The 23866-nt window shown below is 39.4% G+C and overlaps 1 protein-coding gene across 5 annotated transcripts in view; it reads left to right on the plus strand.

Annotated features, from left to right (window-relative positions):
- The first annotated feature begins 198 nt into the window (after positions 1 to 198).
- The window catches only part of ccnt2.L (cyclin T2 L homeolog), a 31629-nt gene continuing 7961 nt past the window's right edge, over positions 199 to 23866 (plus strand). Inside the window, exons 1-10 of one of the 5 annotated variants that reach the window (XM_018235685.2) lie at positions 199 to 494; positions 1808 to 1889; positions 5318 to 5446; positions 5858 to 5918; positions 6045 to 6107; positions 7083 to 7128; positions 9686 to 9849; positions 10945 to 11015; positions 11650 to 12793; positions 12892 to 14789. In XM_018235685.2, the coding sequence (XP_018091174.1) occupies positions 334 to 494; positions 1808 to 1889; positions 5318 to 5446; positions 5858 to 5918; positions 6045 to 6107; positions 7083 to 7128; positions 9686 to 9849; positions 10945 to 11015; positions 11650 to 12793; positions 12892 to 12959 (1989 nt within the window). In that variant the 5' untranslated portion in view covers positions 199 to 333 and the 3' untranslated portion in view covers positions 12960 to 14789. Of the gene's footprint in view, positions 495 to 1807; positions 1890 to 5317; positions 5447 to 5857; positions 5919 to 6044; positions 6108 to 7082; positions 7432 to 9297; positions 9625 to 9685; positions 9850 to 10944; positions 11016 to 11649; positions 14790 to 23866 lie in introns of those variants that run through there. The other 4 variants (XM_018235686.2, XM_018235684.2, XR_001933140.2 and 1 more) reach the window with 4 other exon arrangements.

Below are 23866 nucleotides of genomic sequence, written 5' to 3' on the forward strand. Positions count from 1 at the left end.
TTACCAATTGTTTCTGCGGTGCACCACAAGCCCTTTGTAATATTCACATCATTTTTTTTTTCACTCAAATATTCACTTGGCTACTAATTTATATAGTTGCTGTTCTCTTTGTGGGGGCGTGATTACTGCTGCTGCTAAGGGGAGGGGACGGCAATGAAGCCGAGCGCTGAACCCTTCGAATCAGGTAAACGCGACGCAAACGGGTGACGCAATGGGAGACCCTTCACGTGATGCCCCAGACTTCCGGCTCAAGGAGTACGGCACATCCGGGGATTGTGACACAGACAGTACGGCACTTCCGGTGATTGTGACGCTTAGGGTTCGGCTTGTGCCATGATGGCGGACTGCCCAGCGCCGGACTCTCGCTGGTTCTTCACCCGGGAACAGTTGGAGAGCAGCCCGTCTAGGAAGTGCGGGGTAGAGGCGGACAAGGAATTATCGTACCGTCAGCAAGCCGCCAACTTGATCCAGGACATGGGACAGCGGCTGAATGTGTATCCTTTGCCGTCCGGCGTGTGAGGCCTAGTTCCGCCGGGGAAACCCGACCGTGATTAGGGATAGGATCCGGGCCGGGCTTTCAGCAGGGAAACGGGTAGGGCACTGAGATAGCTTGTTGGCTTGGGCCTGTTCAGGCTTAGAGTCGGAGATTAATTTGCCTGTAGGTCAAGAGTTATCGAGCCTGCGGCCCTTGAGCTTCTCCCCGGACTAAACTCCCAGACTCTCTGCTCTTTCCTGGCGGTACTGTAAGTTGTGTTTTACTTATTGCAGGGGGTGGCTTTCTCTGCTCTATGTAAAGCACTCAGTGGTTTTCGTTCGTGCTTTGGGATTAGGGACAATTCCTTTTAAAATCAGGTTAGTCCCCGTTTAAAGATGAAATAACCCCGAAAGGAGATTATTGTCTAATGTAAACAGGTGTAACTTCCGGTGTATACATTCGCTGAATGTAATTCGAATATGTGTAACTGATGTCCAGATCAGTGTCTTGCTATTTGTAACAATGCAGCAGGAGCAGCTCTGTGCAGAATCCTACAAAACCTGTGCTACTTGGTTTCAAGGGTAATAGACTGCAGTGCAGGAAGAGAACTACTGCTTCCAATTACAGCAATTCACCCAGTCTCGTCCTACACAAGCATCTGCTGCTGATGGAGTGTGGTGTTGTAAGGATAATTCTGGTTTATTGGGGGTGACAGAACCTCAGTTAAGTGACAATTCTATTAAAGGGAAAGTTATAATGCTTCTATGGAGCTTGTGTCCCCACTAAACCATTTTAAGACACCAGCTGGGGTGCAATGAATGTGCGCTTATGGAATTCATTCAAAGAAAAGGGGTCCTCTGCAAACACAACACTGTGCTTTATAAATCTATTGTGTTCTTGATAATGTGAGGAGCCGACTCCAATACAGACATAGGGGTATATTTATCAAAAAGTGAAGATAGAGGTCTGCTAACGTGAAATACCGCCTCTCTCCGTTCATTTCTATGGGATTTTTAAAGGCATATTTATCAAAGTGTGAACTTTCACCCCTAGATAAATCCGCCTTTAAAAATCCCATGGAAATGAATGGAGAGAGGCGGTATTTTGAATCGATGTATCCATCCTGTTTCTCCATGGCCTGTAATGTATAAACAGCTGAACCATTCCAGTTTGGACATCCTTGCTTTCACAAAATAGTCTGTGCCTTTATCTGCATTAACAAATTTCTGATATGTGATTGTTGGGCTTCATCTAGGTTTTTCATTGCATGTCACTATACAACATGTATTTCTTTTCACTCTGTGCTATTCTGCCTTAACCGCACACGTACAGATCTCAGCTGACCATAAATACCGCCATCGTTTACATGCACAGATTCTATATGCATCATTCTTTTACCAAATACCACAGAAATGTAAGTATAAGTTGTTTTTTTGTTACATTCATGTTTAGAAAGCTGCTTAATCTTTGAATTAACTTTTTATTTGCCTAAGAGTGACAGTGTTTGATTAGCTGTCTGTAATACTGTAAAACTTGTTCATTGTAATGCTATATGTTTGCAGAAACTTTTTTCTTCCATGTCTGTGCTGGAATTATGCTTTCTTCAATATTGTCCTATTTTACAAAATATTTAGGATATTGACACACACACAGCGATCTGGCTGGTGTGACTTTTTGTGAAAATTTCTCATTGCATTATGCTAGGGCAGTTACAATAATCTTAGAACTAAAGCTCAGGTACAACTTCCTGTTCTGCTGAACAGGAAACTGTGTTAATGAAATGCACTTCTTTGAGACCAGTGCAGCCATAGAATTGCAAATGCCTTTAATCATGACTCACATGAGGTTAAACAGCTGGTTTGTGTGCAAAATCTGACTTTCTACAACGGAGCAGTCAACTTTCTATAACGGAGCGGTTTTCAAAGTTAAAAACTTCGAATTTTGAGCTATTTTTTGTGTACTTCGACTAGGGAATAGTCTAACTTCGATTCAAAGTTGAAAACTTCAAAATTCGAATATCGAAATTTATCATGTACTGTCTCTTTAAAACTTCGACTTCAACCATTCGCCACCTAAAAGCTGCCGAAGTGCTGTTTTCTAATTCAACCCCCACAAACCTTCAACCTCTATTCGGTTGATCTTTTTGAATTCGAAGTTTTTTTATCTTCGAACTTCGACCCTTGATAAATCTGCCCCTAAATGTACACACCGTTTGAGCAATCCCGTTTTTGTTTTATGCGTTTCAGCTATTGCATTGTCAATGGCCATATCTTTTCACTAATACCTATGTTGTGATTCTTGGGCCATAACCACATTTGCCCAATTTTTAAATAGGTGTTGTTAGCTGTTGTACTGTGTGGCCAAAAGTCTTTGGACATCTGTCCACCAAGTGTATTTATATGAAATAGCTTCTCCCGTTTTTGGCTATAACTGCTTCTAATCGTCTGGGACAGCTTCTACGGTTGGCACATTGTTGGTGGGATATTCTTCCATTCAGCTACAAGAGCATTGGTCAGATTGGGCAATGATTTTAAGGGGACTTGAATTTGGCCTAGCAGTTCATCCTACTGATTCAGTTCGGTTGAGGACAGAGCTCTGTGCTGGACAGTCTAGTTTTTACGTTGCCATCCCAGCAAACCCATTTTGTATGGATCGCTGTTTGTGCATGGGGATTAGGAAGTGTGCTGTTTTCAACAATGTTGTGTATTGCAGCATCGATGATTGGTTTCAGTGGAAGGCCCCTGGCCAAACCACGGAAAGTAGCCCCAGTAGGGACTGTTCCACCTTGTCGACAAGTATTTTATACGGAGTGGCAGATAATTGTGTCTAAAATGTGTCTGGTATGTTGGTTAGATACTGTATGTAAGTGTGTGTATTTTAATAGCTCTATAAAACAAACATAACCCCTTTTTCTGATTTGGTGTATCATCTTTGTACCTGTGTGACCTTTTATAGTTGGGGACTTAGAAAGTGTTTTTCCCCATTTGTTCTGTTAAAAAAGTAACACTTAACCCAGCTGACCCATGTTTTGTTTAAAGGAGACATGTAGGATAAGTGAGATCCCCCACCCCCTGCTTAGTCTTGCAGGCAGTAATAAATAATACATGGTGATATTTTTACTCTGGGCTAAACATTAATATCTTTATAAATGGACTCTTTATTGGAGCTCTCCATAGATCATCTTAAGCACCATTTCCAGTTTCCAATGCGGAGTATGCATGTTCTATTGGTCTCTGCCAGTATAGTGGAAGGGGGAATATCACAACCATGTAGTCACACAAGCAAAGACCAGCTTTAATTCCCTATCTGGTCAACCTAGCTGCTGATTGGTTCCTACAGTGCTGCCTGCTTACCTACACAGCCTAGCAAAGGAGGCAACAGGAAGTGGATGGGATTAATAGGGGTTTTGCAGAAGTTTTCACTAAATCAGTGCTTAAAGCAGAAGTAAAACCTAACTAAAGAAGTAGGTAGAAATGTTGTACATTATGTTTTGTGCTTCTGTACGAGCCCAAGGCAACCAAAGCCCTTTAGCAGTAAAGATCTGTGACTCCAAAGATGCCCCAATAGCTCCCCATCTTCTTTTCTGCTGATTCACTGCACATGCTCTGTGCTGCTGTCAATTACTGAGCTCAGGGACCCACTCACAATATACAGGACACATAGATAAAACATTAAAAATAAATTAAAAAAAAGACCGCTACAGCTCACCGTTCTTCCCTTAATCCAGGTGCTCTGTCAACAGTGTCCCCACTGTAGATACGACAAAACTCAACAGGCAGACGGCACTTCTGGGGTAAGGTTTATTGGGGTTACTGCTGTTGAAAACCTAACGCGTTTCGGGAGTATATCCCTTAGTCATAGGCTCATGACTAAGGGATATACTCCCGAAACGTGTTAGGTTTTCAACAGCAGTTGATAATTACTACATGGCAGAACAGAAACCAGTGCAATTAGCATCAGAATGTAATAATGAGCCCTGTAGCATCCGCTTATATTACACGCCAACCTCATTTTCTGCTTGATAATTTGTGACGACTCCTAAGCTTAGCTTCTCAACAGCTGCTCAGAGCCCACTGAGCTTGCGAGTGTCACAGACACTTTCCAAGATGGTGACCCCCTGTGACAAGTTTGAAGTCCTGGATAATTGCTGCTACTAACAAGCCGAAACTTTAGGCTGGTGCATTAAATTCAGTATATAAAATATGGCATTTTTAGCCATATAAATTTTTAGGGTTTAGTTCTCCTTTAAAACTACTTTTTAAAGCTTATTCCTTCTGTACATAAAAGAGTGTAATACGCTGGCACAGTACTTTAAATTGCAGGAGATCACTCAAATATTCCAGATAATGAATGCCATACCTGTATCCTACATATATTGAATGAGGCTTACTGTTTACAGTTAACTTTAAATTAATTTGGCTGTGTAACTTGGTCCCCGGTGTGTTCTTTTAACATTGATTGTGTATTCATCAGGTAAATGTCCTGCCTTTTTAGAAACATCACTTTATTCAGGGTTGCACTTACTAAAGGACCATTAAAATTAATTTGTTGTATTGCAAAGACATTTAAATGCTATTTGTTCCTGAACCAGGTGATATTAGTGCTCTGCCAGATATGTACGGTGACTCAATTAAACATAATAATATGGGTGGGGCTTTGTTAAGGTGACCTATAAAATGTGTAAGTCCAGCAGACTTGATAGCAGGCTCACTGCAATAAAAAGCAATTCAATAAGCGCACTGACGGTAGTTACATGCATAAAACTTTTTTTGAGGTAAATTCAGTATTTTGCAGTGGTCTGAAATCCAGGATTATCCTATTTTTTAAATTTTTTTTGCATAGATAATGTCTCCTACTGCGTTGTTCCTGGCTGCCAAAGTAGAAGAACAGCCACGAAAACTTGAACATGTTATTAAAGTGGCCCATGCCTGTCTTAATCCTGTAGAGCCACAGTTGGACACAAAAAGTGAAGTAAGTATCTTGAGCAAGACTTTTATGTCACTGAAAGACGGTGCTGTATTTGAGGGGTTGTAAATGTAGTAGACGTCAGCTGTTTAACTGAGAAGAAGCATGCAAGACTCTATTGGAATTTGAGTCTTGACCAGCAGATAGCTGGCTTCTGTTAGGATTTTAGATATCTTAACCAGCACTCAGTTCAGAGAATAGTAAGTGACAGACAGATACTTGTTTGAGTAGTAATTAAATTGACAACTTCCAGTTTGACATCGACATATCACAATTTGTGCCTTAACACGGCCCATTGTTTTGATCCCCCCACAAGTACTGTTGGTAAATGCCAAGTAATATAACTTTGTAAAGGTGTAACTTGTATAGTACAAGTTCATAAGTGTTCTGCACTGAAATGGCAACTGTCTGTTTTAGGCTTACTTACAACAAGCGCAAGAACTGGTAACACTTGAAACTGTATTGTTGCAGACCTTAGGTAAGTCTAACTTCTTGTTGTCATGTGTCTTTGTAACCGAGAACATTTTATTGGTTGAAAAATGTTTTTATGTGCTTTGCGGTGCAACTGTGACAAATGACTTGTGTTTTTCCCAACACCTTGTAGGTTTTGAGATCACTATCGAGCACCCTCATACAGATGTCGTAAAATGTACCCAATTAGTAAGAGGTCTGTATCTCTCAATCCTACTGTAAACTGACTTATTCTCATAATTGTTGAGGTTTATGGATTTTATGGTTGATAAGACTAGGTGTATATTCATCCATCATTCCGAAAAGTGCTGGTTGCTTGGAAAGATGGAAGATAGTAGGGGGCTGTACCAGTTCTGCCAATATGGCGTTCCACCAGAAGTTCTTGGGCCAGTGGGCATTGCCTTATAAGTGGCATCCCCTAGCATTTTTGCTTTTATTTTGTTGTGCTATTGTTGTGCTCGTATTTGGCGTTTTATGCATTTCTTAAGCTGTAAGTTATTGTCAAGTGAACAAAAAGTTTTTTGCATAGTGGAAGAAAATGCGTTTTTAAGCAACTTTCAAATATACATTCATGAAAATTTTTACAGTGAGCCATATGCTGGCTCACTGTATTTTGGGCACTGGTGGTTCTACCTCCTGAAACAATGTGGCAAGCCCACTGTTTTACAGACCTGGGACAGAACTAACACCTCTTACATTGTTTGAAAAGAGAACAGACGTATAGAAAAATACTTCAACTACATGTATAATTTTAATACCACTTTTTAATGGATGTATATTGGAAGGTTGGTTAGCATTACATTTTCTTTTATTATGCAAAATCAGTTTATGGGTAGAGTTCCCCTTTAAGTTGGTAGATGTATTTTTAAATGTTATTGTTTCATACAAGTATAACAGTTAGCGATACTGACGTAATTAAAGTAATCCCATCAATGACTTCTCCTGGACTGGATTTTTCTAGGAATGATGGCACCACTTGTTTCAAAACCCAGTAAAATAATGTACTTGAGATCACATAGATGTGTTTAATCATGTCAGAATCAGATCAGATCTTATTCAGTTCATTTTAAATTGGTTTGCAGACTTAAGTGCATTGATATTGCATAAATGTTGTCTAAGAATGATAACTAATTTTCTCTTAATTTCCTTCATCTCCCCCTTGTTTTTACAGCAAGCAAGGATTTGGCCCAGACTTCCTATTTCATGGCTACCAACAGGTGGTTATCCTGAACCTTTGTTGCACTGTCATAGCACACTATGGCTTTCTTTACTGCAGGGTCCCCTACCTGTGTCTTACTAGCCTTGTTACATAGGGTGGGCTAGGCTATTTTCAGTGGCCTGGTCTCTCTCCTGTGTGTAATGCGCTGTATTGGAGAAGGGCCTTTGACACAAAGAGGTGGAATGCATAATAAGAAATGTAGTGTTGCTTTCTGATCAGTTTCTTGATTCTGAGTGCATAGAACTAAATCTGGTAGCCCCGAATAGCATCTAAAGAACTAAACTTACCCTAGAGCATCTTGGTAAGTATAAAGATACTTTAAGTATTTTATAGCATTGCATATCAAGTACAAGCTTAACATATTACTTTCTCAAGATGCATTATAATTTTGCATTGGCATTTAAAAATATTGTAGTCTTTTCAAACCAACTATGCAAGAAAGATGAACAATTAATTTCTAATTCATCTTGCACATATTTCACAATTACATTTTAAAGGACTCAGAATCTAGATTCAGTGTAGGATCTATTCTCTAGTGTTTCCTTTTCTACCACCTGCCTCTTTACAACTTTGTGCTCTTGTTTGTAAACGTTTGATTTTTATTTTCTGTAATTTGTGCGGTTTTTGTTTTTGTTTTGAAATTCACTTTCAGAAATAGGTGAAGGAACTTGTAAGCAATGAAACCTCCTGCTTCCAATAAAGATAGCATGAATATTTTAACTTTTAAGGATTGAGAATACATCTACTTTTTATTAGTGCTGGTCACTTCTTGTAATTATCAGAAAAAGCTTGTTATAGTAGATAAAGATTGGACAGCTTTTTTTCCTTTGAAATATGTAGTCATGGAATTTGGTTTAGTTGGTTTGAAATTTGTGTTCATTTTGTTTATATTGCTTTTCAACATGTTTTCATGTATCTTCCAATATTTAATGGTTAATCTATAACATTGTTATTGTTATGCTTCTTTGTGTTGCCTCTGGTGTATTTAATCTGCCTGCACTTGCTGTGTTTAAACTGTTGCAATTATATTTGCAAGCTGCTGTGGTGCAGAAATCTTCACAGCTTTTTGTTAGGGAGAAAACCAAGGTTGTAGTTGGTGATATGTTTTAATGGAGCAGCTTTATATTTTTCCTGAGTGCCTGAGTACTTCGCAGAGCAAGTTTTATGTGGGTTTGGAAGCTGCCCCAACTGCAACAGCTATGTGAAGCAGCCTTTAGATATCTTCCATAAAACAAGAAGTTATTCAGTTTACTAAGCATTTAAAGGCAAAACTGTTGGTAGCTGTAATATTCACCTTTTTGGCTGGAAGTCTGTATAGTGTATGAATGTGATACATGCATGCTTACATGTGTTGCTGCCGCTGGTTTCGCTCACTTATCTGTGCAATATACTGATGTAGCCTTTCATTTCCAAAGGTGTACTATATATGACATTAATTTTTGGCAGAAACAGAAATTCTGTATACTGCTAAGCCATTTTGTGTGAGCATTACTGCTCACTTGCCCAGATTGTACCAAGCAGATTGATAGTGATGACTGAGATGTCTTGTAATGTAGCAGTGACCTCCATCTGCATGACCCCTTCTGGTTCTCCGCTTATAGTTAGAAGGGGACATTTTTTTACTTCCAAATCTGCCCGCTCACTGATTACATAATTGTAAGTAATTTTGGGATTCCATTGCACAGCAGCTTCCACTGGGTAAAATAGATATAGAAAATTTAAGCAATTGTTTGCCTTGCCCCAGAATTTTCTCTCTCTCTGCTCCACACAGATTGGGCAAGAGAAGGAAGAAGCTTACTAGGCAAAATATGATATTTTTCTTTGTAATTATCGGTAAGAAACTAGCATACCTCTTGCTCTGTGAAAGTGAAGACTTCACCCTCACCCTGCCACTGGTACAGAACTGTAGTGCTGATTATTTAACTCTCCTGTTGACTTGATTGATCTATGAAATTATTTTGTTATTCCTAAAGAAAAAGAGTGCAGAGTCCATTGATGCTGTAGTCAAGAAAAAAAATCTTTTACTTGATTTTTAACGCTGACAGACAAAAATAAAGCTGGTATGCATTTAGGGGCGGTAACACTAAAGTATATGCCACTGTTACATTGACATATGTATCTTACAGTTTACATATCACAAGAACTTCAAATCTGTTCTTTTTTTCAGCAGGTTAGGAGAATTCTTCATCGTTTCAGTGTTATAGCAAGACTCAGTAGGAAGTATTGTGGTCAATTAATCATCTCGCAAACTGTTCACAAACAGCACATGCAGGATTGTATACCTTAAGATATGGACATTTTTACATACATATATATGTCAATGTTAGTGTATGGTAATGCCATGGTCCATATATTTTAATGGTACTGCTCTCTGCCAATGGTTTAGTTAGTATTGGTTTTTTTTGTTGTATTCAGACATGAGGATACCTTTGTACAATGTGACTCTTAATCAAATAAAATCTTAAAATATCCATGCATACATATTTTTCCTTAAGTAACATTTGTCTGTGTTTTTCTTCCTGTTTTTTTTTTTCTTTTCTAAATTATTTTAACAGTCTGCACCTCACTACATTCTGCCTTCAATACAAGCCAACAGTAATAGCATGTGTATGCATTCACCTAGCGTGCAAGTGGTCCAACTGGGAGATCCCAGTTTCAACAGATGGGAAACACTGGTGGGAATATGTGGACCCATCTGTTACGTTAGAGCTTCTAGATGGTAAGCAATGGAAATACAGATAATCACGGGGGCAATTACTTTTGATTTACTTACTATATTTCCATCTTCTAGCTAATGAAAAATTGCACTGATTACATCTACTTCAAGTACATTGTATATGACGTTAGAAAAACACTAAACAATTCAGTGTTACTATTTCTCAGAATTTGGAATCCTTTCTTTCAGTGTCAGGCTTTAAAGGAGAAGGAAAGACTTCATGCAGTTGGGGCTGCCAAATGTTAGGCACCCCCAAGTTATTGTATTGATTACCTGAAACCCCAGGCCGGTGCTCCTATCAGCAGAAAACTGCACCGGCCTGGGGTTATACCATTGAGCATCACGGAGCAATCCTTTTCCGTCTTCCTCTTTCTTTTCTGCGCAGTTGAACGAAAAGCCGGGCTTTAACTAAAAAGTTGGCTATTTCGTTCAACTATGCATGCGTTTGCCCCGGGAAATTTGAAGAAAGAAGAAGCCGGAAGAGGATCGTTCTGTGGTGCTTGCTGGAATAACCCCGGGCTGGTGCAGCTTTCTGCTGATAGTAGCACCGGCCTGGGGTTTCAGGTAACTAAATACAATCACTTGGGGGTGCCTAACATTTGGCACCCCAAGTGCAAGATGAATTTCCTTCTCCTTTAAGAAATGTTTGAACAGCTGCAATATATTTAGATCAGGTTTCAAACACTTACAAATACTTATATTATGTAAATGCTTATTAATTTGTCTCCATTAACTGGTTATTTGATTGATGAAATCTTAGGCATGTTCTAATTCTGTGCTTGTTTGACAAATATAGCCCTGACACGATATTCCCCTAGTTTCAAGTATGGGTTGCATAGAGGGAAAGGCATGCCACAAGGCTTTAGTGATATGCTATGGAGAATCAGTGTTTGCATAGAGGCATATACTATTTCTTTGCATTATTGTTACTCTCGGGTTGAGGTAAATATAGCTGACTGTCTCGAGTAGCAAAACACCAGTGTTTAATCTAAATTCCATTAGGCCTTGGAGTCATACAGATTATAGTGGCTGCAATATTTTTGATATGTAGTTTGTGTGTTGTTCTTCATATAATATTTCTTGTATTTCTCTTTGTAGAGTTAACGCATGAATTTTTGCAAATATTGGAGAAAACTCCTAGTAGATTAAAAAGGATTCGAAACTGGAGGGTAATTGTCAACATTTATTTACTTACTGCTGGCATGTTATTTAGTGCTTTACAATGAAATAATTCACATCAGATCAATACCACATGATTAAAATGATTAAATTCTTTAACCAATTTGCTTGCTATATGTATTTAGAGTGTAGGAGGAAACACACTGTCAACGTTTCTAGGAGGAAACACACTGTCAACGTTTCGGGGGGGATTAACCCTCCCTTCAAAGGGAGGGTTAATCCCCCCCGAAACGTTGATGCACAGGTGGTCACAATAAAAAATAGGGGAAGCTCCCCACCTGCAACATATTTGGTGTCTGTGCGATTCTCTTTCCCTTTTCCACTGATTGCAGCACTGTGGGACAGCAGAGCTAGCCTCTGTTAAAATTAATATTCAGGCCCTCTTCTTTTGATATTTCCCAGCATATCATTAATTTCAAGTGAATGTCCCCTTGAATTAGTGTAACAAGTCTCTTCGTCTAAATGTTTTGTTTCATTAGATATACTGTAGCACGTCTAAGGGGTTATTTTGGGTTCGCACAACTTGTATTCTTCCAACACCAACAGTGTAATAAATTTAAGCTGCTAGCAAATCCTGTGGGTGTTGGCATTCATTTTAAGACTTTTTGTTATTCTTTTTTTAAGGCAAACCAGGCTGCCAGGAAACCAAAATCTGATGGTCAGCTTGATAATTCCCTCCTTAGTTCATCCCTGGTGCAGAATTCCATTTTAGTGGATCCGGTATCTGGCATGGCTGCAACTGCAAGCTTTCCCAAGGCATCCACTACGTTTCCAGCTCCAGTAGCTTTGAACTCAGGGAACCTGCCTCTCCAGGCAGGTCACATTCCCGAGGAAATGGCACTACTGACTTCTACAATGCCAAGTACATCCTATAATATGGGGTCTCATCATGAATGGCCTCAACATCAAGAGCAGCATAGGACTGACCAAATTTATAGCCAGAAACCAGAAGGTGCCCTTCAAGTTCCACATTACTTTCAGCAAGGAGCTGCTGTTCAGATTCACACTGGGCTACATCATAGGTCTGATAAAGGTTCTGAACATTCTACTGTTAAATCAGAACATGCTCATAAATCCAACAGTGGCAAGCACCATGGACAGGTCTATGCTTCATCACTGGCTATATCACACAAAATGTCATTGGACAAGTATAGAGAGAAACGGAAGCTTGAAACTGTAGAACTTGATTCAAGGGACCAATATCCTCTAGCAGGCCACGAGCAGCACAAAAAGCACAGCCAAGCAGCTGCGAGTGGTTCTGTAACGTCTCCTATTAAAATGAAAATTCCTCTTGCAAATGAAAAGACTGAAAAACACTCATCTGATAAAAAGGATAAAACTGGTTCTCTGAAATTGCGGATACCTATCCCACCGACTGAGAGAGGCGCAAGCAAAGAGGACTTGAAAATGAAAATAAAAGTATCTTCAGCTGACAGACACAGCTCATCCGATGAGGGCAGCGGGAAGAGCAAACACTCAAGTCCGCACGTGAGCAAGGAACATAAAGAGAGGCACAAAGAGCATTCTTCCAACAGACACCACAGTAGCAGCCACAAGCATTCCCATTCACATAACTTTGGCAGTGGGAGTAACAATAGTAGCAATAAGCTTAGCATGGATGGATTGCAACCAACCGTGTTGAGGAGTCCTGTTGTCCTGCCTACTGATGGCAGCAGCTCTAGCTCCAGCTCTTCAAGAAAGAGGCCGCATTCCAATGATGCCTCATACAACCATCACTCCAAAATGAGCAAAAGTTCCAAAACTTCAGGTAGTTCTACTAGTTCTTCCTCTGTTAAGCAGTATATATCCTCTCACAACTCTGTTCTTAACCATCCCTTACCCCCTCCTCCCCCTGTCACATACCAGGTGGGCTACGGGCATCTCAGCACCCTCGTGAAACTGGACAAGAAGCCAGTGGAGAGCAACGGCCCTGATGCCAGTCACGAGTACGGTGCAAACAACCAGCATATGGACTACAAAGATACATTCGATATGCTGGATTCCCTGCTAAGTGCCCAAGGAATGAACATGTGATTTAGTTATTTAGATTTATGATAGAGAACCCCCTCCCCCTTTTTTCATAATTTTTATTTAATAAATGTTAGTACAGGAACTGCCTGAGCTAACATTGGTGACGTCTGTTGCGGCAGATTCAATACAGTTAATATAAGTGCTGCTTTGACCCTTCGTTCTGAAAAGAAGGGGTTCTAGTAAATGTCTTTATCTCCACATATGATAGTATTATAAATACTGTAATCGCATGAATGGTGCAAAAAAAAAAAAACAAAAATCAGTATTTCAAAGATTATATGAACATAGGAATGGGTGGCTGCATCCAGGCCTATAGAATGCTTCAAACATTACTTATTTATGGTTTTCATTAGTGTGGCCAACATTTCTTTGTTTAGATTTTTGAGCGAGTGTACTTTTTTTTTTTTCTTTTGTATATTTAAAGTGTATGTATGATTTGCATGTCAGATAAAGGGATGGAAACAGACTACGCAGGCAGCTGTTTACAAGGGAGTGGAGAATAAATGTACATACATTCTTGTATGTTTAGTTATAACCGTACAATACTCAGGTTTGGAGCTGCTCGAAGAAAAAAAAATAGATGAACTTTTATTTTGTCAAAGTTAATCTGTACTAAGCATTGATGGCTTTGTGGCGTCTCATAAAATCCTTGCAATGCAAAACTGGCCTGCCAACTGTTCTTACTGGCCTTTGTGGCATTGGAATGGTGAAACAGTATGGGCAAGCACAGGCCCTACAGACAGAAACTGAAACTCCCAACCTTTGACTGTCAGGGTTCTGTGAGTTGCAGTTTGACAATGCCCAGAGGGCCTGCATTTACCAATATCTAGGTTTACTGAACAGGAAACCACTACAAAGGGCAGTTAACCCCTTGGGCACACTGACAACCCAACTGGTTAATACCACAAATCCAGCTTTTTCCACCCATCACTGAGAAGGCAATAGACAGTTGCCTCCATTTAACCTGACTGCATCTGGCATGTGGTTAAGCCTTAGGATTGTGAAGGATAAGCGGAACTAAAAGAAAAAGACAAATAAAAAATAAAGTTTACATAATCTTTTGCTGTGAAGTGCATTTAAGTGTTTATTGGCTTGATGCAGTAATATAGACACAGAGTTGCTACTTAATAATGGTAATGTAGATTAATGTAATTTAAGCATTGAAATTTATAGAAACAGGTGAAAAAAACTTAGTGAGCTATTAAGTTGTTCTCTTCTTGTGTTTCCTTTGTTTGTTTTAATATAAATCTATATATATAAATATATAAATACATATATAAACACCAGAAATTATTTTTAATAGCTTACGGGGATCATTGTTTTGTTACTAGTTCTTCAGACTACATGCTGCTCTGTATTCGAAGAGTGAATGTGGTTCATTTCTTTCCAAATCAATGCAGTCTTCTCAGTGATAGTTTATTGAAACCCCCAGTGCTCCTGCTATTCCAACAATAAACGACTTACCACGGGCATGCATTGTACTTATGATTTTATGATTTTTTTTTTTAATGTCACCAGTGAAACCACTTCATTTTAACTGTCCTGCTAGTGTAACTTTGCTTGTATATAGTATGTGCAGTCCTTTGTTTAACATGACTAGCATTTTATATTAAAGGCTTTTACTGCATCTGAACTTCGCATTCGTATTTACCATAAGTCCGATCATACTTATTGTAAATGTAATTAATGCTGCGATTAGATCATTTAAAAATAAAAAAAAGGTATATTTTTTATGGAATGATTTGTATATGAACCATGTGCTCTACACAAGTCTTAAGGTGCTTTTAGAAAACTGGAACTGTAGATAAATATTGTGTTGTGTGCGCTAGTAAAAGGCGCAGAGACTGCTGATATCTGGGGACGTATAAGTCGACTCTCTGTTGTGGTACATGCAGAGGAACCGGGTTTGGGGCAGTTTTCTCTATAGACATTCTAATGTGATTGCGAATTTTTTTTCTTGGCAAATCCTGCACAAATGACTTGTGTGACTAGTGAAAAAGTTTGGTGCTACCCATTTTGGTTTCTTTCACATTCAACAGTGAAATGTTAGTTTACTTATGGTATCCTATAGAATGTCCTAGAATTCTAAATCGTCAATTGTCTTTGTTTTCTTCTATATTTTGTGTTTTTCTTTCCTCTACTACCTCTTTCCAGCTTTCGCGTGACAGTCCCTGTCCCCGGCAGCCAAAAAGCTATTATTCTGTGAGGCTTCAGGCTATACTCTATTTTCCAGTCTCCAATTTTAACCCCTGTGTGGTTGCTAGGGTGAATTAGACCTGAGCAACCACATTACTGCTGAACTTTCCAACAGAATCACTGTCTCCTCATACTAAAATTTAATTTGAAGGTTCAGTACCCCTTTAACTTTAGGCTGATTTTAAATTTTGCAACTACAGTCTGCATATAACATTAATCTACCAGTTGTGGTTTGTAGGTACAGTAGATCTACACAACACTCTGCATCTCAAAACCACAGATTATAGCTAGTCCTATTTTAGTTGTTTGTAGGAAATAGCTTGCTTTGGAATATGCTAGTGTGATGTACAGGAACCAAGCATTTTTGTGTAATTTTCCCAAAGGTTTTTTTTTTAATTAGTGTGGTTTATACAGCCCACCGGCAAAGTCTTCTGTATGAGGAACTACAACCCCTAAGCATTTGAATAAGTGTGTGCACTGTTAGCATTTCTACTTGTTAACAGAAGCTGCCATATTGCTTTGACAGTCAAGCTTTGTAGACTGGCCTAGAAAAGCATAAATGATTGGTGATTTACAGAGCAGAAATGAACTGTCGATTTTTGGTGTTGCTAGTCCTACAAACACTGGGGGGGGGGGTGCAGTCTCCCAGCTTTAGGAAGGGGATAATGTATGAAGCTGCTCCACTCTAGGCGTATAGTTATGGATATAATATTCCTCAGCTAAATGGAGCAATATTGTGATTGGAATAATAGAAGTATGCCTAGAATAAACTATGCACCCAATTAGTTAAATTTTCATCATGTGTGGACTGTATATGACCATAAATGAGTAGAAGCCCTAAATTGTTTATTTTCCCTAGAGGAAATGACTCCTTGGATGCTGTAAGTAAAACGCCACCCCTCATTAACTTATGTGTTACTTGCTCCTGCAAGTGCTTGAGATATCAGCTGCTTTCAGCTGATATGGTGAAGCACATTCGTTTTTACATTAATGACATAGGGGATGTTTTGTTGCCTGTTATAAATCTTTGCTACCGCAACAAAACATCCTTTACATCGGCTAACATTTAAATCTCCGGGGATGAAACATACACGGCGTGAAGTTGCCTGAAGTTTCCATGCAAGGAAACTTTGGCCATCTTTGGAAAGCCGAAGCATGTGTTGAATGTTAGCTGGTGGGAAAGAAACAAGGGGGATCTTGTTGCATGCGGCAGCGAAGATTTATTGCAGCAGACGACTTCCTATATGCCATTAACATTACACCAAAAGCAGAACAGTAGAGTTGCTTAATAATGCCAAAAAAAAACACTTTCATTAAGTCTTAAGGTGCTGCTCTTGTCTGTGCAATCATTAAAGGGGAACTCCACCCAAGAACTCTATTTTGCCTAATGCAAGAAAATACAGAAATACAGTAGCAATTACATATACAGGTATGGAATCCATTATCTGGAATTACAGAATGGCCGTATCCCATAGAATATTTTCTCCAAATAATCCAGATTTTTAAAAATGATTTCTTTTTTCTCTATAGTAGTAAAACAGTGCCTTGTACTTGATCCCAACTAAGATATAATTAATCCTTATTGGAAGCAAAGCCTGCCTATAGCTTTTTTTTAATGTTTAAATGATTTTCTAGTAGACATATCCGTTATCCGTAAAACCCCAGGTCCCGAGCATTCTGGATAACAGATCCCATACCTATAATGTATGAATATTGGGAAATTGCTTAGATTGCCATTTTTTTCCTTTAGGCAAAATATGTTATTCAGTCCAAGCATAAATATAGTTACTGATAATACAGCCTCTTATAACCTATATCAATTTATATAGAATCTCTATATATAAAATTCAATAATGCTTTTGTCGGATATACTTTTTGCCTGTTTTAATAAAAAAAATGGCTTAGAAAAGTAACATTGGTGAAATCCTCAGCCTCACTGGGTGTGTATTGGTTTAGATTGTTATATTTCAGCCAATCCACCTTATGACATGGATATATACACACATGCAAATGTGTATGTGTTTATGGTTTTGGGAGATTTTTGTCTAAAGCCCTGCTTTCAGAAATATTGGTGTAATTACAATTGAAAATTGTATTCATTTTTTTTTAAATAAATATTTTTCATAAATCACTGTTGAAATCACATTATTGCAGTTTGCCATTTTGCTAAAAGGTGCAGCAATTCCGAGAATGTTTTATCCGTAAGGTAATTGTTTGACTAATCTATAAATATTTTCGTTTTTTATAAATAGCACCTTGTCGGGTGTGTTTCTATAGTTTAGCAGAACCTTGTATATTTAGTATTATTCACGGTTTAAAATAAATGAAATTCATGTGAAACTTATGGTCCATGTAGTAATACATACAATTCTTTCCCCATAATGCATTTGTGTGTTACAGAAGCTTTACAACGTAGGCCAGAGGCAATATCCTTTATGCAGAAGAGGATTATTACAAATACCTAAACATATCTGAAATATAATTTCAGTTCTCTAAAGCTCTTAGGGTATGGGCACAGAGGCTGTTGTCAGCTTGCGTATTTCTGCAGGTTGAGAGAAGCAGATCTTCAGGTGCCCCTGCTCCATTGATTTGAATACGATCAGCCTGTGTGCAGTCGCACACAGTGGAGCTGAAGCGGAGGTCAGGGTGTGACCACACACAGGCTGATCAAATTAATGGAGCAGTAGTACTGAGCAGATCTGCTTCTATTAGCGTGCAGAAATACGCCGGCTGAGAACAGCCTGTGTGCCCATAGCCTTAATGTATACCACTGCTCACATAGAACTGGTATACTATATGTGAATGTTATAAAATGTCTTATAAATGTGGATAAGTAAAGGAAAAATCACCAGTGTGACCAATTTCAACCTCCTGTGATTCTAATGGTTAAGCTGTGCTCTTCTTAAAATTTCTCTACTGGGCATGCACCCAACTTTAGTAGGCACTTTATACAACAGAAAAGTGTTCAGAACAAAACACCTGAGGCAGGGTCCCGTTTTTTTTTTGTTTTGAAGATGTTGAATTTCAGCCAGTGTAGCAGATTAACAATTTGGATTCCTGAAGAGTGTTTAACATATTGGCCCCCCCCTCCCCAGTTTTTTTTACCTTCTCTTTTTATTATGCCCTGTTGGATCCGTTATCCAGAAATCTCTTAATTACGGGGAAGGCCATCTCCCATAGAATCTCATTTTAATCAAAAAATTCTAATTTTGAAAAATGATTTCCTTTTTCCCTGAAAAAAAACAAAAAAAACAAACCCCACAGTACCTTGTACTTCATCCCAACTGTAATATAAATGATCCTTATTAAGGCAAAACCATCCTATTGGATTTATTAAATGTTTTGATGATTTTGTTAAAAGAATTGTGGTATGGAGATCCAAATTACGAAAATACCCTATATTGGGGGAGATCCTCAGGTCTCAGGCATTCTGGATTACCGGTTCTATACCTGTATTAATTTAGGAGAGGCCAATATAGGTACATTATTATGGATATAGACATTTGAGTGTGCTGGGTGTTTTTCAGTGCAAATGAATGGGTGGATGCAATACTTTCATTTCTCTCCTTGTACATCTATAGAAATAATTGTTTTGTGTTTAACAAGTTTTTCACATGCTGCTGACCATGATATTGTAAGACAAAATGTCATCAGACTTGGATTCCTAAAGGGGAACTATCGCAAAAATGAACTTAATATAAGCTGAAATAAGAAGTTTTCTAAATACAATCAATTAAAAATTTGGTACCGTTTCTGAAATGATCAAGTTTATGTTCGCTATCTTTCTCTCAGCATCTGTTTTTCTTCTTTTTCTATTCATGCAGGATTCATTGACTGTTAGAGCTACCGTAATATATCTTATAGGGGGCTTCTTTTGCCTAGAAGATGTATTCGAGCTCAATTTATTAAAATCACCAGACATCATGTCTCTCTACATGCTGGATTTGTGCAAAAGGCAGTTATTTTTAGATTTTGTTTGTACTGGAATCACTCAAGGCAAATAAAACTTAAATTGCAAAGCTTTTATTAAGAGAGAACTTACCAAAACTCCACTTCCGCTCCTCTTCTAAAACGGCGAAAGGGCAACCATCCATGCAGCGGTGTTCGATTTCTCCTCCCTGGCTATTCTAGTGACAGTATGTGATGGAGGCTGAGGTCCGCTCTGCAGCGCTTCCCCTATTCCCAGCAGTCGGACTTCGACTCCAGCCTTTCCTCCTCCGATGAGGAGGAGGAGGGCAGCCACTGGCTCTCCGGCAGCAAGTGCTGACTGCAGAATCCATGGATGAGGTGGATGCGCTACCATTCTGCAGACAGGCTGAATGGTAGTAGTAGAAGGCGGAGGAGCCATGCAAGCGCACAGATCTGCTGAAGAATTTCCCCAGGACCACAGTGCACAAGCGCATGGATCACTTGCAAGTGAAGAAGAACCAGTGTGATGTGGAGGAACTGCTCAAACTCAAGGCAACTACATCGCTTTCCACGCGGCCAAGTGCACTCTCCTGGGAGGACGTGGAAGCGCTCAACAGCTCCTGCAAACTTTGGCTTGGCAGTAAATAAAGAGAAAGGGATTCCACTCCGGCTTTAAGCCGGGAGTGCTACTGGCTTGTTTTTTTTACTAAGTACACTGGCCACTGCTACCATTCAGCCTGTCTGCAGAATGGTAGCGCGTCAACGGGGAGCAAGTGGTTCGGCTCTCCCACCTCATCCATGGATACTGCAGCCATCACTTGCCGCCGGAGGGCCAGGGGCTGGAGCCGCAGTCCGAATCGTCAGCAGGGAGCTCAGAGTAACATGAGTCTAAAATCAGCACGTGCCTGCATGGCTCCTCCGCCTTCTCCTGCAGCAGCGGGGACTGCCAGCCCCAGGCACACTCAGATGGGCACATCGACGGGGAGCAAGTGGTTCGGCTCTCCCAGTACCTGCTGCTGCTGGGAATAGGGGAAGAGCTGCAGAGCGGACCTCAGTCTTCTTCACATACTGTCACTAGAATAGCCAGGGAGGAGAAATCAAACACCGCTGCATGGATGGTTGCCCTTTCGCCGTTTTAGAAGAGGAACGGCAGTGGAGTTTTGGTTAGTTATCTCTTAATAAAGGCTTTGCAATTTTAAATTTTATTTGCCTTGGTCTATAATTTTGAAAAAAAAAATTTGATGTTACTGGTCCTTTAAATGAAACAGTCGAAGGAATGTTGTCATCAAAAGATAAAGCTGAAGTATGTATTGGTGTCTAAAAGCAAATGAATGCTAATGCCCTAGGGAAAAAAATACCGGCCTTCCTATATATTTATCTTTTTACCCTATTAATAACATTGGGATCAACCATCATTTTTTACCGTCCAGGCCTGTAAAATACCAGCCAGGTGGCAACCCTAGCTGGCCCGAAATCCACAGGGCCGGTGTGGGTTGAGGAAAATTTGACCCACACATCACTGTAACAGAGCATTCTGTCACAGGGCACAGATCCTATCTGATACCCATTGTAAGCAACAGTCCTGTCCTGCTTTATGGCCGAGATTCTAGCTATCTGTATAACAGAGCATTCTGTCAGTGGTACAGACATGCATATTTTTTTGCCTGTTGTTTTTATTGGAAAAATGTACGAGTTTTGTTATTTCTTGAACCAAACAGGAAAAGTGGGGAGAATAAGAAAGGACACTGCTTTCAATAGCAATTACATTTATAAATATCTGACATTTTTACAGAATGTATGTTGGAAACTTGCTTACAATCAGCCCCACCATGTGGGTGAGTATAAGGTCATCGGCTAACCCGCAGTGCACACCTACCTGCAGTTTTGTAGTGATCCTTTGAAGTCCCATCCCTTTTAAAGGTGAAATATGCCTGTTAATATGCTGTTCGTTTCATAGATCTAGCTATAGCATTGCATGTTTGCATTTCTTATAATTCTGCTCTGCCTCTTTCCTTACCCGTGCCTATTTCCAGTTGCCTGTGAACTCGGGTCCTCTGTATTGCTTGTAAATGCTTATGTTTCTAAATGACCGTTGGCTAATAAGTGATTTCCATGGAATTACAGCCATCTAGTCCCCTACCATGGAGCTCATTTGCTTTTCCCCACCAGAGACCTCCTGAGCAACTGAAGGAATGAGCTCTTTGCATAATAAGCTATGCCCTCATACTGTCTAAGGCAAACTGTATTGCAACTCGTACCCAAATGTATACTGCAGATATACAGAGAATTCATATGCAGTACTGTGAGCACCACAAGGTATGGTTAGAACATGTAAATTTATTTCACGGGGGATGCCAAAATGTTTTTGCTTCCCCCAGTGAAGTAGATTGCTACGTTTTTCTTTGTGCCGGTGCTCCTGTTATGAGAGAACTTAACTGGCCCATGGAAAAACGTATCTGCTGCACCGGCATCCCCTTGCCTTAGATCTTTTTCCTTAAGATTTTGGCAAATGCTCAGTAGAGCAGGTCTCGCCATGTTTACTCTACTGTGCATGCATTTTCACCTGAGACACAGGTAGGAATATAAGATAAAATGTTGTCACATTGATGAGAGTTTTTTTGCTCAAGCTGTTGCAGTTTTCTCCTAACAGGATGACCGGCCTCAGGAAAACATGTTGCAATTTATTTCACAGGGGGAGGGTTAAAGGGGGTGCCAATTTTTTTAGCAACCCCAGTGAAATAGACTTTACATGTCCTTTAATCTTCCCTTGTAATAATAAATGTGTCCATGGGAATATCTCTTCTCGCTGTGAATATGGGCCCTGTATCCAGAACCTGCTCAGTGTAAAACCATTAACAGCTTAACACTAGAGATATGTACATTCTGTCTGGCACAGATCCATAAGGTAAGTGATGTATAGCTACGAAGGTGTGCTTTTCTTTGTTTTGTATGTTAGAATGTGCCGATAATTGTCATAAAAATGTATGTTCTTGCTAGTAGCCATGTTGGTTCCTCCTATACATAGAATAACACATGGGGATGGTGTAGGCATTTTTTAGGCATTTAGGAATCACTTTTTTTACACCAGCGTATGCATCAAGCAGAACCATCTGTCAAATTTCACTCCTGTAAGCTAAAGACCAGCCTTAACATTAGGGATGCATCGAGTCCAGGATTCTGCCTTTTTCAGCAGGATTCGGCCTAATCCTTCTGCCCGGCCGAACTGAATCCAAATCCTAATTTGCATATGCAAATTAGGGGTGGGGAGGAAAATTGTGTGACTATCAGAAAACAAGGAAGTAAAAAATATTTTCCCCTTCCCACCCCTAATTTGCATATTCAAATTTGAATTTGGTTCGGTATTCGGCCGAATCTTTCGTGAAGGATTCGGGGGTTTGCCCGAATCCAAAAAAGTGGATTCGGTGCATCCCTACTTAAGATCTTTTATTCAAATAATTACAAGTCCTGAATATTCGTGTGCTTGTATGTATATATAATGCTCAAACTAAGGATGCACCAAATCCGTAATTGTTAGATGCCATGATTAATCGTAACCAAGTTTGCATAATGAAATTTGAGAACAAATTTAAAATATAGCAAAAACGTCACTTTGACGTCACCTTCATTTGAGAGTTTTGGATTTGGTTTGGCTACACACTGAAAAGTAAACCCTAAAAATGAATCTGGCTATAAATGTCATATTTTATAAACCAAATTTATTGCACCAGTGTAAAATTTCCGCTTCCTGATAGCAACAACACTCATGCTCAGTGGACTCTGAGCAGCTAAACTTAGAGGTTGTCGCAAATTATCAACCAGAAAACGAGGTTGGCCTGTAGTATAAAATGAGGCTACAGGGCAGATTATTTAATTCTAATGCTAATTGCACTGGTTTCTGTGCTGCTATGTATTAATTACTAATTATCCTTATATTGTGACCCAAGCCCAAAACCTAATGTACAACATTTCTAGCCTACTTCTTTAGTTAAACTTTAGTTCTCCTTTAAGATTTGTCCAACAAAAATACTTGGATTTGAGTCCCAGATTCAGTGTATCCATAATATATACCAGCCATTCCTAAAGGAAATATAAACTTGATTCAAAACAAATGAATATAATTGTTCTGAGCAAATTTGTCATTTACATGAACTTTTTGTGGGGTGCAGTTTAAGATATTGAAAATTTTTAAGCTGCTAATATAATAAATTTGAAACGGTAGCTACATTTCATTTTGGTCGGCAAAACCGTATTGGCCAAAAAAATGAATTCAAGCTTTATCTGATAAGAACATTTGTGAATATAATCAATTAAACTTCTGTGGCATTTTCTGAAACAACGGTTACTCATTACAATCCCACTATCAGCTGTGTCTCTTCATTCTAGGGATGCACCAAATCCAGGATTCGATTCGGGATTGGGCCAGGATTCGGCCTTTTTCGGCAGGATTCAGCTGAATCCTTTTGGCCGAACCGAATCCTAATTTGCATATGCAAATTGTGGATAGGGAGGGAAATCACGTGACTTTGTCAGAAAACAAGTAAGTAAAAAATTTCCCCCTTCCCATCCCTAATTTGCATATGCAAATTAGGACTCGGTTCGGTATTTGGCCAAATCTTTCGCAAAGGATTCAGGGGTTCGGCCGAATCCAAAATAGTGGATGCGGTGCATCCCTACTTCATTGTCTTCAAATGTTGGGGGCCAAATT

Source organism: Xenopus laevis, chromosome 9_10L, assembly GCF_017654675.1.
Source record: "Xenopus laevis strain J_2021 chromosome 9_10L, Xenopus_laevis_v10.1, whole genome shotgun sequence".
NCBI lineage: Eukaryota > Metazoa > Chordata > Amphibia > Anura > Pipidae > Xenopus > Xenopus laevis.